This window comes from Marmota flaviventris, chromosome 4, assembly GCF_047511675.1.
Source record: "Marmota flaviventris isolate mMarFla1 chromosome 4, mMarFla1.hap1, whole genome shotgun sequence".
Classification (NCBI taxonomy): Eukaryota; Metazoa; Chordata; class Mammalia; order Rodentia; family Sciuridae; genus Marmota; species Marmota flaviventris.
The window spans coordinates 55,133,754-55,148,542 of record NC_092501.1 but is presented as its reverse complement, the minus strand read 5'-3'; the positions used below and the strand labels follow the sequence as shown (position 1 = coordinate 55,148,542).

Sequence of the window (14,789 nt, the reverse complement as noted above, 5' to 3'; positions counted from 1 at the left end):
AACTGGGCCAAATACATCAGCCAGGAGGAGTCATGCCTGTGTAGTCAGGAATCAGCAAGAGTGTAAAAGGGAAGGAAAGACAATAGGATTTGGTCTTTGATTGGTTAGAGGAAGACTTCAAAGATGATTTTAAGGATTCTAGAATGAGAAATAATCACTTTCAGAAGGGAAAAGTAACTAGTTGTAAGGGGAGAGTTTCAAGTCTTACTTGAGATACTTTTAGATGTAGATGGGAATTTAGATATGTTTCTAACATTCTTATTTTGAAGAAACAGAGCTTAAATTGATTGCCTAAGGGGACCCAGGTAATTGGTGCAATAAAGTCAGGGCCCATGTTAAATTTAAGGAATGCTGTACTATAAACTTGGAGAGGCCCCATACGTGCATAAAATGCAGCACTCCAGACCTATGCCATACCAAGCACTGGCTAAAGATCTATCATGTGTAATAAGGTCTTTAGTTAAGGCTAGCTATGGAGTTGACAGAGGCCCAGAATTCAGGTTTTTGAATTTTGTATTCCTCACTATACAGCCTAGTTATCTCATTTAATTACCACATAACCCTTTAAAATGGGTATTGTCATTTTAGAGATGAGAAAAAAATGGGTTCAGAAAAAGAATGGACCACAAACATAAACCAAACAGATGTGCATAGGGGCCAAGTCCTGTTCTTTCTGTGCTCTCTCCCATGCTATCCCATTTGATCCATTACACTCTGAATCAGGTACTGGGGATTGAACCTAGGGGCTATAATTGAGCTACATCCCCAGCCCTCTTATTTTTGAGACGAGACTTCCATAAGTTGTGCAATCCTCCTGCTTAAGCCTACACTACCACAGTAATTATTCATGTGAGATAATCGTCTCAGAGGTGGGGATTCACCCACAATTTGGGGCCAATTCTGAGGCCAGAAAGCAGGCTGGCTGATCCCAACCCCCAGGCCAAAGGTCTTTCCAGGGGGACAGATGCCTTTAAGAATCCGACAATTCATACCACCCCACAAGTGACAGAGGGAAAAAGCAATTGACTAAGGAGGAAAATGTGCTAAAGGAGACTTGTCAGAATGGTGTGAGGACCCTGGGGTAGAAGCTGTGCCCTCTCGCTACTTCCTACACTTTTAACAAAACCGACTCACTATCCAACATATTTCTGGAAATTAAGCCGCAGCCAGTTTCATTCCTTATCTCCTCTCAGGGGCCGTTTTAACCCTTAGCTAAATCTACACATGACTACAACAGGCAAGGTGTCCACTTCAGGCAGAAGTGGAACTCGCAGTGTGAACCCTGACTTCAGACACTCCGGCGGTAGTGATTTGAGGACGGTTTGAAAGAGAAGTTGAAAAGCCGCCAAGGGGCGAGTTTGGCTGCACCACACGCCGGCTACCGAGGGGTGGGGCCGGAGGCAGGCAAGGCCGCGCTTCCTCCCTGCCCCAGCAGAGCCGAAGACGCCCGGGCCTCCGCCCGCCACGTGACCCGCGGTGTTGTGGTCCGGCCCGCGTGGGTGGCGGGAGTGGCGGGAGGGCGGGGGCGGCGAGGGGGCGGGTCACGTGACGGGGTTTAAATCTCCCGCAGCCCAAGCCGCGGGGGCGCCAGTGCCGCGCGTCGAGCGGGAGCAGAGGAGGCGAGGGAGGAGGGCCAGAGAGGCAGTTGGAAGATGGCGGACGAGGCGGCGCTCGCCCTTCAGCCCGGCGGCTCCCCCTCGGCAGCGGCGGCCGAGAGGGAGGCCGCATCGCCGCCCGCCGGAGAGCCGCTCCGCAAGAGGCCGCGGAGAGAAGGTCCTGGCCTCGGGCGGAGCCTGGGCGAGCCCAGTGGGGCGGCCCCGGAGCGAGAGGTGCCACCGGCGGCCGGGGGCTGCCCGGCGGCTGCGGCGGCGCTGTGGCGGGAGGCGGCAGCGGCGGGTGGGGAGCGAGAGGCCCAGGCAACGGCAGCGGCCGGAGAAGGAGACAATGGGCCGGGCCTGCAGGGCCTATCCCGGGAGCCGCCGCCAGCCGACGACTTCTACGACGACGACGACGAGGAGGGTGAGGAGGAGGAAGAGGCGGCGGCGGCGGCGATTGGGTACCGAGGTGCGCAGGGCGCGGGCGACCGGGACTGCGCATCCCCCTTTCCCTCTCTGGGGCCCCTCCTAGCGTCAGGTTGGGGGGTCTTTGGGGTGGGCAGGGGGCTCGTGGCTGGCTCCGCGGCGTCCCCTTCTCCACTACCGCCCTCCGCTCGCCTGCGCCCTTAAGGGCTGTGGGCCGTGCTGGGGGAGCTGTGCGCCGACTTGCTCCCTCCCTTCACTCAGTCCGCGGCCCGCCTGGGCAGCTTTGCGCAGTCGCCAGGTCTGCAGGCTCTCGCAGTTGTTTCTAAAATAACTTTTTTGCTTCTCTCCTACCATATTGCTTTTGTTAAAGGTTTTTATTCTTTCCCCCGCTTCTTCAAGTACACTGAAGTCTGCAACTTCTGGCTGTCCGGTCAATCGACCTTTTGCAATTGCTTTTGCAAGCTGACTGACACCTGTGCTATGTTTTTGAGGGTCACTGGTTTTCACCTTAAAAAGTTTGAGATTTTAAAAGAGCAAAGGTGTTTCTTAAAAAGCCTCTGATATTTAAGGAACATGCCTGTTTTCAAAGTCATTACACTCTGTGATGCAGTTGACAGTGGGCACAGGAGAGTGATAGTACTTTTAGAATACTTTTATGAATATTATTTTTCTTCCAATTATTTCTTATAGTGGTTTTAGGTTTAGTGTAATACTTTTGTACATAGTAATTCCGAAACACAAGTTGACATAATTTTGGTATTCTGAAGCCAGAGGTGGTGTATTGCATTATGTCATCCTTGAGGTGAGGGTTTCGTATTTGTGATCTCATGAGTTTCTGCCCTGGGTAGGTGTGGGTCTTTGTTTTATTTTTGTGTCAGGTCCATCTAGTAAGCCCATTTGGCCACATGTGAAAAAGAACCTGTGCATTAGGGACTGGTAAAACAGCCTTTGATTTAAAGAAACAACTGAATAGGGAAGAGTAATGCACAGTTAGCTTAGTATGTTTAGTGTTATATAAAAGTGCAAATTTCAGGGAGTGAGGGGTTTGTCACTAGAGTGGCACTTTTGTGTAAATCTCTCTCTTTTAGATGTTTTTCCTAGATTTTATTTCTTAAAATACAACCCTGTGATTTCTATGACATTTGGGTAAATCTCGTTTTACAAATTTATTGAATTCCTTTGTGACTGATAAATTCAGTTTAACTAGATTATTATTATGTTTATTTCTTTATTTTGTGGGAGATCTACCCAAGGGTCTTGTACAAGTAACTCCACCACTGAGCTACACCCCAACCTACTTTTTTCTATTTTGGTTTTTAAAACATTTCTTTTATTTTCCTTTTTTGGCTCATCTTTTTATTGGTGCATTATAATTATAAAAATGGTGGGATACAATTTTACATGTTTGTACATGCACATGATATAACAATAGAATTTGGTCAGTACTGTCACCTAGTATTTCTTGTTCGTTATTTCTTTCTTTCTTTTTTTTTTTTTTGTGGTGCTGGGGATTGAACCCAGTGCCTTGTACATATGAGACAAGCACTCTAAACCCTCTTTCCTTTTTTTTTTTTTTTCTTTTTTGGTACCCAGGGGTGCTTAACCACTGAGCCACATCCCACGTCTTCAGCCCTTTTTATTTTTTGAGACAGGGTCTAAGTTGCTTAGGGGCTGGCTAAGTTGCTGAGCCTGGTCTGGAACTTGTGATCCTTTTGCCTCAGCCTCCAGAGTCTGGGATTACAGGCATTTGCCACCACATCTGACTATTTTTTATTTTTGGTTTTTTTTTTGAAGCATACTTTGAAAAGTATACTTACTTAATTTCTAGATTTAGATGGTTTGAAACTTAGATTCTGAACAGAATCTCTAAGGATGAGAAAACTGCTCCTATAAATGGTGCAGGTTGACCCCACAGACGTTTTTAAATACATTCATTGTGAGTGTTAAATGTTTTATTCTGTGAGAATGATTGCATCATAATCATTATGGGTCTTCATACATTTTAGATGCAGATTGTTTCAGCATCCTTAAATTACTTTTGATTTCTTTTGCAGATAATCTTCTGTTTAGTGATGAAATTATCACCAATGGTTTTCATTCCTGTGAAAGTGATGAGGATGATAGAGCTTCACACGCAAGCTCTAGTGATTGGACTCCAAGGCCACGGATAGGTATAGTAGAGCTGTGCAGCTTTGGAATATATTTTTCTTTCTGTATTTTCTTTTATACCAACTTTTAATTCTCTGCCTTTTAACTGGTGAGCTTTTTAGGTACGTGGTTATATGGCAAGTTTTTGTTTTGCTGTGCTAAGATCAAACCTGTGTATGGTTAGGCAAATGCTCTACCACAGACCTGTAAACCCCCAGTCCTCAGTTATTGTTTCTAAGCAGCTTAGGCCAATGAAAGTTAACTTATGCTATTTCTCTAACAGCTAGGTCCTTCTTAAACCTACGTTCACTTGTATCTTCTTTGTGGAATGCTCTTCCTTTAGTTAGTTTCTTTCTTCCTCACTTTACATCTCCTTTTTTACTTTTTCATAATATCACTTAACAGGGTTTTTTGTTTGTGGTACTGGGGATTGAACCCAGGGCCTTGTGCATGCAAGGCAAGCACTCTACCAACTGAGCTATACTCCCAACCCACTTAACAGGTTTTAACAAGTTCTAAACCTGGTGTTTTCAGTGATGCTTCTTGTGCTTGAATACAAGCTCCACAGAGGCAGGAGATATATAAATATATAAATTATATAACAGTGGAATGCATTACAATTCTTATTACACATATATACATATAGAGCATGATTTTTCATATCTCTGGTTATATACAAAGTATATTCACACCAATTCATGTCTTTATTCATGTACATTGGATAATAATGATCATCACATTTCACCATTATTTCTAACCCCATGCCCCCTCCCTTACCCTTCCCATCCCTCTGCCCTATCTAGAGTTTGTCTATTCCTCCCTTGCTCCATCTCCCTATCCCACTATTATACCAAAGAAAACATGCAGAATTTGTTTTTTTGGGATTAGCTAACTTCACTTGGCATTATCTTCTCTTTAACTCCATCCATTTACCTGCAAATGTCATGGTTTTATTCTCTTTTATTGCTGAGGAAAATTTCATTGTGTGTATATATATATGTGTGTGTGTATATATATATATATATATATATATATATATATGCCACTTTTTTTAATCCCTTCATCTATTGAAGGGCATCTAGGTTGGCTCCACATTTTAGCTATTGTGAAATGTGCTGCTATAAACATTGATGTGGTTTTGTCCCTATAGTATGCTCTTTTTAAGTTCTTTGGGTATAGACTGAGGAGAGGGGTCGGCTGGGTCAAATGGTGGTTCCACTCCCAGGCAGGGATTTTTGAGTTTCTTTAACTGCTGTTGTGTCAATGTAGGTACAATGCTTTATTCCTAGTTTGTGCTTAGTAAGTATTTACAAAATTAGGGAATGGGAAAGTTGTCTTTCCTTCTCCCCCTGCCTCTTGTATTGGGGATTAAACCCAGAGTTCTGCACATGCTAGGTAAGTGTTCTACCACTGAGCTATGCCCCCAGCCCTGCAATATCAGATTTTTATACCAAAGATGTAACATAACCATCTTAAAAAGTGATTTTTAAAAAATTTTGGTACTCTAGCTTTTTCAGATGCCTTGACTATCTAAACATAGTGATGACTAGTTAGTTCCTTTTTAATGTTGATATTGTTTATTTTCTCAAGCTAGGAATCTGATCTGAGCAACTTCAGGGTGAAAAATAATTAATATTTAAAAAACATAAACATTGTATGAGTCATCTTGGGAGACTGGTAAAGATCAAATTAAAGGTTGATAATGGAAAATTTTTAAAAAATTTTAAAAAATTTATTTTTAAATAAATAAAAGTATTGTGTAGATGGACACAATACTTTTATTTATTTATTTTTATGTGGTCCTGAGGATTGAACCCAGTGCCTCATATGCTAGGCAGGTGTTCTAACACTGAGCTACAACTACAGCCTAGACTTTTTTTTTTCTATGTCCCTGATAAATAACATGGACTTTTAGGATTGGTAGAGTCTTTTCTATAATGATTTATAGAACAACTTTGTAAATGGTTTTATTATAAGTTATAGTGAATGATTTTAGATTTTAACCATAAAAACTTATAGTTAATTCATCTTAAAATTTTTTTGATGCTGGGGTTTGAACCTAGGGCCTGGTATATGCTAAACCATATGTTCTACCACTGGACCCTCTCTGTCCCTCAGTTTGACTCTTGAAATACATATTTATAGGTTAAGAGGGCACTAATTCTTGATCTTCTTAATCTCATTGGTATATAGCATTAAGGGTATCTTGAGAAGAAAATAAGTTGCATTTTCTTTCTTTGCAAAATAACCTTAGAGATTACTAATGCATTATTTCAGAAAACTGAGATTTTTAAAAAGTTTCTTGGAAGTAGATTTGACCTGAATCTTTTTCTTCTTAACATAGGTCCATATACTTTTGTTCAGCAACATCTCATGATTGGCACAGATCCTCGAACAATTCTTAAAGATTTACTACCGGAAACAATTCCTCCACCTGAATTGGATGATATGACACTGTGGCAGATTGTTATTAATATCCTTTCAGAACCACCAAAAAGGAAAAAAAGAAAAGATATTAATACAATTGAAGATGCTGTGAAATTACTGCAAGAGTGCAAAAAAATAATAGTTCTAACTGGAGCTGGGGTATGTAAGATGTATAAAACACCTATAAAAGGAAGAGGTGGTTTTATCTTATTCTTTTTCTAATTAAGGAACTTTTTTTCTGGTTTAGAAGAATTCATCCTTAATTAGAATGGATGTTTGGAAACTGCCAAAATCTGAGTGCAGTGCAGTTGCTAAATTGGTTCAGTTTTTGAGAAAAGAGACTCTGAAAAATCTCTCTAACAGCCTTTAAAAAATATTTGCTTCTATCTATGGCACAGTAGGTAATGGGAGTTAAGGCAAGATTTTTTTTTGGCCTATATTATACCACAGCTCTTCAGGGAGATGCAGGGAATTGTGATTCTGCTTTTGTTATGGTAAGTCAGGGTCTAGGTGGAGATGCTGTTTATTTGGTCAGTCTTCATGGAGAAATCAGAAATGTAATTGATATTCACAAATGAAAAACTTAGTGATGGGAAGGTAACAGATTCCTGTCTTTTATCATTTGAAAATGATAGGATTATGATGATTTTTTTTTTTTTTTGGTGGGGGGCAGGTCATTTTTAATTTTATTTACATTTATATATATTTATTTATTTAGCAGTACTGGGGTTTGACCAGGGCTTCACACATAAATCATGTGCTCTACTATTGTAGGATTGTGGTAATTTGACATTTTTCATTTGACTTTACCTAAGACTGTTATGTATTATGTGTTGAATAGAGTACATTGTGTGTTAGCAACCAGAGCAACTGTAGGAATAAAATTCAGTCCTGTTTTCTTTTTCTTTCTTTCTTTTTTTTGTATTGGGGATTGAACCCAGGGCACTTAACCACTGGGCCACATCCCCAGCCCTTTTTTTTATATTTTAGAGACAGGATGTTGCTAGGTTGCTTAGGGCCTCACTAAGTTGCTGAGACGGTTTTGAACTCATGATCCTCCTGCCTCAGCCTCCCAAATTGCTGGGATTATAGGTGTGAGTTTTCTATCATTTTTAGTTGTGAACGATTGTTATTAAATAATAAGAATAGTTAACTTTTTTTTTGGTATTAGGGATTGAACCCAGGGATGCTTTACCACTGAGCCACATCCCCAGCCATGCCCCCACCCCCCATCCCCACCCCCACCCTTTTTTTTTTTTAATTTTGAGAAAGGGTTTTGCTAAGTTGTTTAGGGCCTTGCCAAGTTGTTGAGGTTAACTTTTTACTTGTGATCCTTCTGCCTCAGCCTCCTGAGCTGTTGGAATTACAGGCGAGTGCCACCGTGCCCCAGCTGGTTCTTGTTTAAGTTCTTGTTGCTGGGGATTGAGCCTTAAACATGGTAAGCATGTGCTCTGCCACTGAGCTACATTCAAGTCCCAGGTTAGATAGATTTTGTTCACAGATGTGATTTTTTTTTTTAATATTTATTTTTCAGTTATCGGCGGACACAACATCTTTGTTTGTATGTGGTGCTGAGGATCGAACCCGGGCCGCACGCATGCCAGGCGAGCGCGCTACCGCTTGAGCCATATCCCCAGCCCCACAGATGTGATTTTGATAAGTTTGTTTTACTCTGAGGTCAAGGTGAAGTCAACTCCAGTAAAATTATAAAATAAAATAAAATTTTAACATAGTGCTGCTGTGGCACATGCCTATAATTCCAATGACTTAAGAGTTTGAGGCAGGAGTATTACTAGTTCAAGGCTGGCCTAAAAAATTTAGCAAGACCTTTCTTAGAATAATTAATTTTAAAAAAAGGATTGGTGACGTAGCACAGTAGTAAAATTGCCAATAGGTTCAATCCTCAGTACCAAATGTGTGTGTGTGTGTGTGTAAAAGTTTTGAATCCTCTGTTTGAAATGTCAGGGTTTATTTGTAGAATAAGCATAGTGTCTAAATCCATTTTTTAAAAATTAGGAGCGGGCTGTGGTTGTGGCTCAGTGGTAGAGCACTTGCCTCCCAAGTGTGAGGCACTGGGTTCAATTCTCAGCACCACATATAAATAAATGAATAAAATAAAGGTCCATCAATAATTAAAAAATATTAAAAAAAAATTAGGAGCTGAAATATAATGCGATGTAGTTTTTTATTTATTTTTTGAGATGGGGTCTGACTGTGTTGCCCAGGCTGGTCTAAAACTCCTGAGCTTAAGCTATCCTCCGCCTACTGGGTATCTGGCACTATAAGGGTACAGTACCCATCATGCCCATCTTGCAACATAGTTTATTTTTTGTGGTATTGGGGATTGAACCCCAGGGATGTGTTAACACCGAGTTATAACCCCAGTTCTTTATTTTTTTATTTTTAGACAATCTTCCTAAATTTCTGAGGCTGGTCTCAAATTTGAAATCCTTTTGCCTTAGCCTTACGAGTCTCTGGGATCGTGGCATCATGCCTGGTTGCAAAATAATTTTTAAAGAAAACATAGGAATTTAGTATTCTTGAGGGTAGTAGGATATTGACCATATAAGAGCGATTTCTTGGGAAATAATTGTGGTAGAAATTCTTGCCTGCTTTCTAGTTAAATGATTGAATTGGTTTATTCCCTTTTCAATCAGATTGCAATTGCTTTAATTTGTTCATTAAATGCTTAAAGGTTTAAAATTATCCTGATTTAAAATTCCTTATTATCACCATTAAAAACAGAATATGTGGCAGTTTTAATTAGACTCATTTATTTGGGTGTTATTACTTTTATTTGAAATCAGGGTAAGGTGGTATTTCTGTTCTCCCCAAAATATTTCAAACCAAAACTTTATTTTTCAGCTCTCCTCTAAAATTGTATGGTAAGAGAGCTACTAATTATAAAGGTAGAAGAGTTAATTGTACAAACTATGCCATGCATATTTCAGGTATCTGTTTCATGTGGAATACCTGACTTCAGGTCAAGAGATGGTATTTATGCTCGTCTTGCAGTAGACTTCCCTGATCTTCCAGATCCTCAAGCAATGTTTGATATTGAATATTTCAGAAAAGATCCAAGACCGTTCTTCAAGTTTGCAAAGGTACTACTAACTTTCTTATTGCTTATTTGGTGGCCTCTCATGAAAAAGTATTTTGTTAATGTATAGGGTTTTTACGCTTTCTGAATGCATTGTCTGTTAAGCGATGTTATTACTATGGTGATGTAAGATTAGTCAGGAGTTTTCTTTATTTTAGTATTGAGTTTACTTTCCAGAAAAGACTATCTTATTTTTTAACTTTAAATATGTACTTTATTCACGCTCTGGGCTTCTCTTTGGGAGTTCATAGACCATATAGAAGTGATGTAACTATTTTGACATTCAATATTTCTTATTGAGTCATGAAGATTATAACATCTACTTTTGTGTGTGTGTCACTGGGGATAGAACCCAGGGCTTTGTGCATAATCGGCAAGCTCTCTACCACTGAACTACATCCCTAGCCCTTTTAATTTTTTATTTTGAGTTGGGGTCTGAATTGCAGAGTCTAGCCTCCAACTTGCTATCCTTTTGCCTCAGCCTCCTGAATGGTGAGATTATAAGCATCTGCCAGTGTGCTCAGCTTACTCTGGTATGTTTTGTAGTAGCCTAAAAAATCATTTGTAATTAAGGGTGGAGAAGATTCTGAGATTGCATTTTTGTCAATAAATTGGTCTCTAGAATCACTCTGTTCAGTACAGAAGCCACTACTACTACATGTAACTGTTGAGTAGTTGAAGCATGAAGTACTGAAGACGTGCTGGATTTTAGAGACCTTGGTTCAGAAAAATAAAATTTTTGTTAATTTCATTTATTAAATACTAACAGATATTGATTATATGGAATCAATAATGGGTAAAGTAAAATATATTTAAAATTTTCACTTTAAAGTGATTACTAGAAAATTTATATATCTCTTGTGTAGCTCTGCTATAAAGTTTAATCATTATACCATGCCTAAGAGATTTTAGACATTAGAAAACATGGGTTTTTCCTCCTGTAGTTTGGTCTTATGGATAAAGATGATTAAAGTTGGATGTACATTCAAAAGGGCCTTTTTGTTTTTTTTTTCTATGAACAACTTTAATTGTGTGCTCGTTACCTACTTCAAAGTCTACAAGAACCCAGATGTTGGTTCTTGATGCCCCACCCCATTCTAATTGGTCTAATTCTTAAAGACTCTTCTTCTCCCTGTAAGAAGATTTCATGGTTCAGTGAAAACAGGGTACAAAGAGGCAGGTGTGATGCTAAAGGGCTGAGGGGTTAGCCATGGTCTCCTGGTGGCACCCTGGAAACTTTTTTTCACCAGATATTCATGTACACTGAATGGGCGGCACTTTCCTTGTAACTCCATACGGCCCCCAAAAGGGCCTTTTTGAAAGAGACTATTTTTCAGTGAATCCAGAAATTAAATAAGTAAACCTGAATTTTAAAGGGTGTCTTCATATACTTTTAAACCATAATAAATATTTACATTACTATAAGAAAAATCCTTCTAATTCAAAACAATGGGTATTAATTTAAATTGGTCCCTATCTTTAAAGAATAAAAGTTTGTTTTGTCCCAGTGTAGTACATCAAATGTATATTAGAATAAGATGGGAAATCATATTAAAAGTTCATATATATGATTTAAGCTGTATTTGAAAAATTTTCAGGCAGTCAAGAATATTTGAATCCTTCAAACTTAACTTGAAACTTACCAAAATTTCAAACTTTTTAAAAAAATATCTTTGTTTTATTTATTTATTTATTTTATGTGGTGCTGAGGATCGAACCCAGTGCCTCACGCATGCGAGGCAAGCGCTCAACCACTGAGCTACAACCCCAGCCCCCAAATTTCAAACTTTTTACTTCATGTATCAGCAATAATGGTGGTCATCTATATCTGACCTTTAGAGCAGACACTTGGTTGTTCATTACAAAATATTACAGATTAGTGAAGATGCACTGTTTTAATCTGTTAGTGCTAGTGGACTACAGCATGGTTTTGAAGACCAAGGAAAGATGACTTAATTATAGATCTCTTGATTTGGACCTAGGATATTGGCATTATAGCAGCTCTAATTAGTAGACCTTTATACTTCTAGAAGGCCAGCAGGTAACTAGAAATTACTTTGATCTTAGATCTCATTATAAAAATTTAATTTACTACTGAATTTTCTATAATGGTCCCAAGATTTTTGCTGTTAAATTGGGGAGTGGGTATTTCTATATTTCCAAAATCAACTCTTGTTGGCTTTTTAAACTATCCCATGAAGATAAATTTCCTACTTTACTTATACAGTGCAGTTAGATATCTAAAATTAAGAGTTCAGTTATTTTAAAGAGCAGATTTTTAAAAAAATCTTTGTTTTTAATGTGGTGGTGAGGATTGATCCCAGTGCCTCACACACGCAAGGTAAGCACTTTACCACTGAGCTATAGCCTCAGCCCTTAAAAAGCAGATTTTTATGTGCTTTTTTCCAATGTGGTAAACTGACACTTAGGAAAATGTGGGAACCAAATTGGGTGCTATAGCTCATGTTTCTAGAGGCTGAAGCAGGATTGCTTGAGCCCAGGAGTTCTAGATCAGCCTGGTCAACATAGTAAGACCTTATCTTAAGTTTAAACTAACTTTAACATATGAAAAGCTGTAGAAATAATTACCCTGATAAAGACAATCCTAAAACTTTTAAAATTTTAATAGAAATTAGAGAAAGCATAAAGGAAAATAGAAATAAAAGTTACAACAGAAAAGGCACACTAGTTAGTGCTTGCTTCTCTTGTAGCACATATACTAAAATTGGAATGTTACAGAGAAGATTATCATGGCCCCTGAGCAAAGAAGACATGCAAATTCATGAAGCCTTCCACACATATGTATATTTCTTGATTCTTCTCTAACATGCTAAAAAATAGTTAACAGGGAAATAACTTGAGATGATGGCTAGCTTTGTTTAATGCCTTAAGAAATTTTCATGAACAATCTAAGTGTAATTGTTAGGAACACATGTATTTACTTCATGCAAGTGGAGTAAAAGTTCTATGAATGGGGGAAAAAACCCACTAAATGTGTTAAAGTAGTTCTTAAGCACTATTGCCTTGCAGATTTTATATTACTTGGGAGGAGAAAAGGTCAACATTTTTCATTTGTCTTTAAAATTATTTCTAATACCATTTACATAAAAATTTGCTTGATTGCTTTTTTGTTTTCACTTATGTTAAGAGCTAATTAAACTAATCTTTAATTATTATTCATATATAATTCTTTGTACTTTAATTCTCACATTAGGAAGAAAGCATCTGCTTACTGCAGTAGTACTTAATAATATAGGTAGAAGAGACAATATGAGTTAATTTGGGTCTAAAAATAACTAGGAAAAGGATTAGGAGAAACAACAAGGAATGCAGGACAGTACCCAAATAATGGAGAATATGCAAATAAAGATTCCTAAACCTTCCAAGAACAAAGAACAACCTACACTTTTGTGTATGTGTATAGAATTCAGGGCCTTTCTTATGCTAGGCAAGTATTCTACCACTGAGCTGTAACTCAGCCTAACTTCAGCTTTTCTGCTGGTCACTATAACTAGATGGAAAGTTCATAAAATGGCTTGTGAGTTTTGTTAGTTGTGAGTGAAAATGAATTTAGTATGAAGCTATGAAAAAAGGAAATACTGGTGAAATTTAGATATTTTGGAAGAAAGATAATTTCTACACCAAATTAAGCCATTGGTTGTATGTGATTATTGAGAAGAAATTTAGATTTCACTGATACTGGGAATGTAAAGGAGAGGTATATTGAAAAGGTTACTGGTCCATTAAGAGCGGGTTTTTTTTGTTTGTTTGTTTCTTTTTGGTTCTGGAAATTGAACCCAGGACCTCTTGTGCATGCCATGTGCTTGCTCTACCAACTCAGCACTGTTAACATTGGACTGGATAATTCTTTGCTATGGGAGCTTTACTGGGTCTCAAAGTGTTTAGCAGCATTGCTGGCTTCCACCCACTAAATGCTGTAAACACCTCTGCTACCAGACTTGACATTTAAAAATGTATGGTAGAAAGGGTCAGTGTCCCCTGCAAAATTGCTGTCATTTAGCATAAGCATATTATAGTATGTTTCCATGTGGTACCATTTTGAATTCTTTTGTACAAGAATAGTTAAGGCTAGTTTCAAAGTGATAGTTATATTCTGAACCATGGTCTTATTCTTCTGCTTAATAAGAACTTACCATGCTGGGAATTTAACTGAGGGGCACTTTATAGCTGAGCTAGATCTCCAGTCTTTTTCTTTTTTTTTACTTTTCCCTTTTGTTTTTATTTTGAGACAGTGCCTAAGTTCTGAGGCTGGCCTTGAACTTGTGCTCCTCCTTTCTCAACCTCCCAGGTTGCTGAGATTACAGTTATGCACCACCACACCTGACTAAGAACTTAAATTGATGAGTTGTGGTCATAGTTATAAATATTCAGTGATTGTTCTTTCCTTGAAATGATTGAAGTTCAAGAAAAGCTAGAGGAAGAAATATGATCTAAATTTTTATGAACCTCATTCCAAAAATGTGTTATTTTATATTTGATAAACTACTGCTTTAAATAGAGTATGCAAACTTATCAGATCAGGTAGTTATAAAGATAATGGAGTTTTAATATTTTTTTTCTTGGTGGCCCTAGGGATCAAAGCTCTTATGCTTGCTGGACAAACGCTTAACCACTGAAGTATACCCCAGCCCCAAATTGAGTTTTAAAACAAGCTCATTACCTAAAAAGTCAACGAATGCAAGCAAAAGAAAAATGTAGTCGCTGTAGTTTCATTTATCTGAAGATAATGTTAATACCCATGTACATGTTACATATATATATAAGTGTCATTGTAGTACTTAGAGTTGTATATTATATTACACCTTTATAATAAAAGCAGTTCTCTGAACTGCTCTGGATTTCCTACAAACTCTTCTGTCAGACACTGGAATACTTTTATTTTTTCCTTTTTGGTATTAGGGATTAAACCCAGTACCAAACTTTACCACTCAGCTACATCCCCAGTCCTTTTTATTTTTTTGAGACAGAGTCTTACTAAGTGGCCCAGTCTTGCCTCGATCTTCCCAGTCTTCCTGCCTGAGCCAATTGAGTAACTGGAATTATAGGTGTGTACTACCATGCCCAGCATAAAT

General features: G+C 38.4%; 1 protein-coding gene and 2 non-coding genes across 4 annotated transcripts in view; 2 read left to right on the top strand and 1 right to left on the bottom strand.

Annotated features, from left to right (window-relative positions):
• The first annotated feature begins 1,580 nt into the window (after positions 1 to 1,580).
• The window catches only part of Sirt1 (sirtuin 1), a 28,679-nt gene continuing 15,470 nt past the window's right edge, over positions 1,581 to 14,789 (top strand). Inside the window, exons 1-4 of one of the 2 annotated variants that reach the window (XM_071611228.1) lie at positions 1,581 to 2,019; positions 4,076 to 4,192; positions 6,514 to 6,755; positions 9,548 to 9,700. In XM_071611228.1, coding sequence (XP_071467329.1) covers positions 1,653 to 2,019; positions 4,076 to 4,192; positions 6,514 to 6,755; positions 9,548 to 9,700 — 879 coding nt within the window. In that variant the 5' untranslated portion in view covers positions 1,581 to 1,652. Of the gene's footprint in view, positions 2,065 to 4,075; positions 4,193 to 6,513; positions 6,756 to 9,547; positions 9,701 to 14,789 lie in introns of both variants that reach the window. The other variant, XM_027931149.2, reaches the window with a different exon arrangement.
• Positions 4,585 to 4,658, bottom strand: Trnaa-ugc (transfer RNA alanine (anticodon UGC)). The gene has a single exon. It is a non-coding gene; the product is annotated as a tRNA-Ala (tRNA).
• Positions 12,389 to 12,498, top strand: LOC114089546 (U6 spliceosomal RNA). Its single transcript, XR_003582195.1, has one exon. It is a non-coding gene; the product is annotated as a U6 spliceosomal RNA (small nuclear RNA).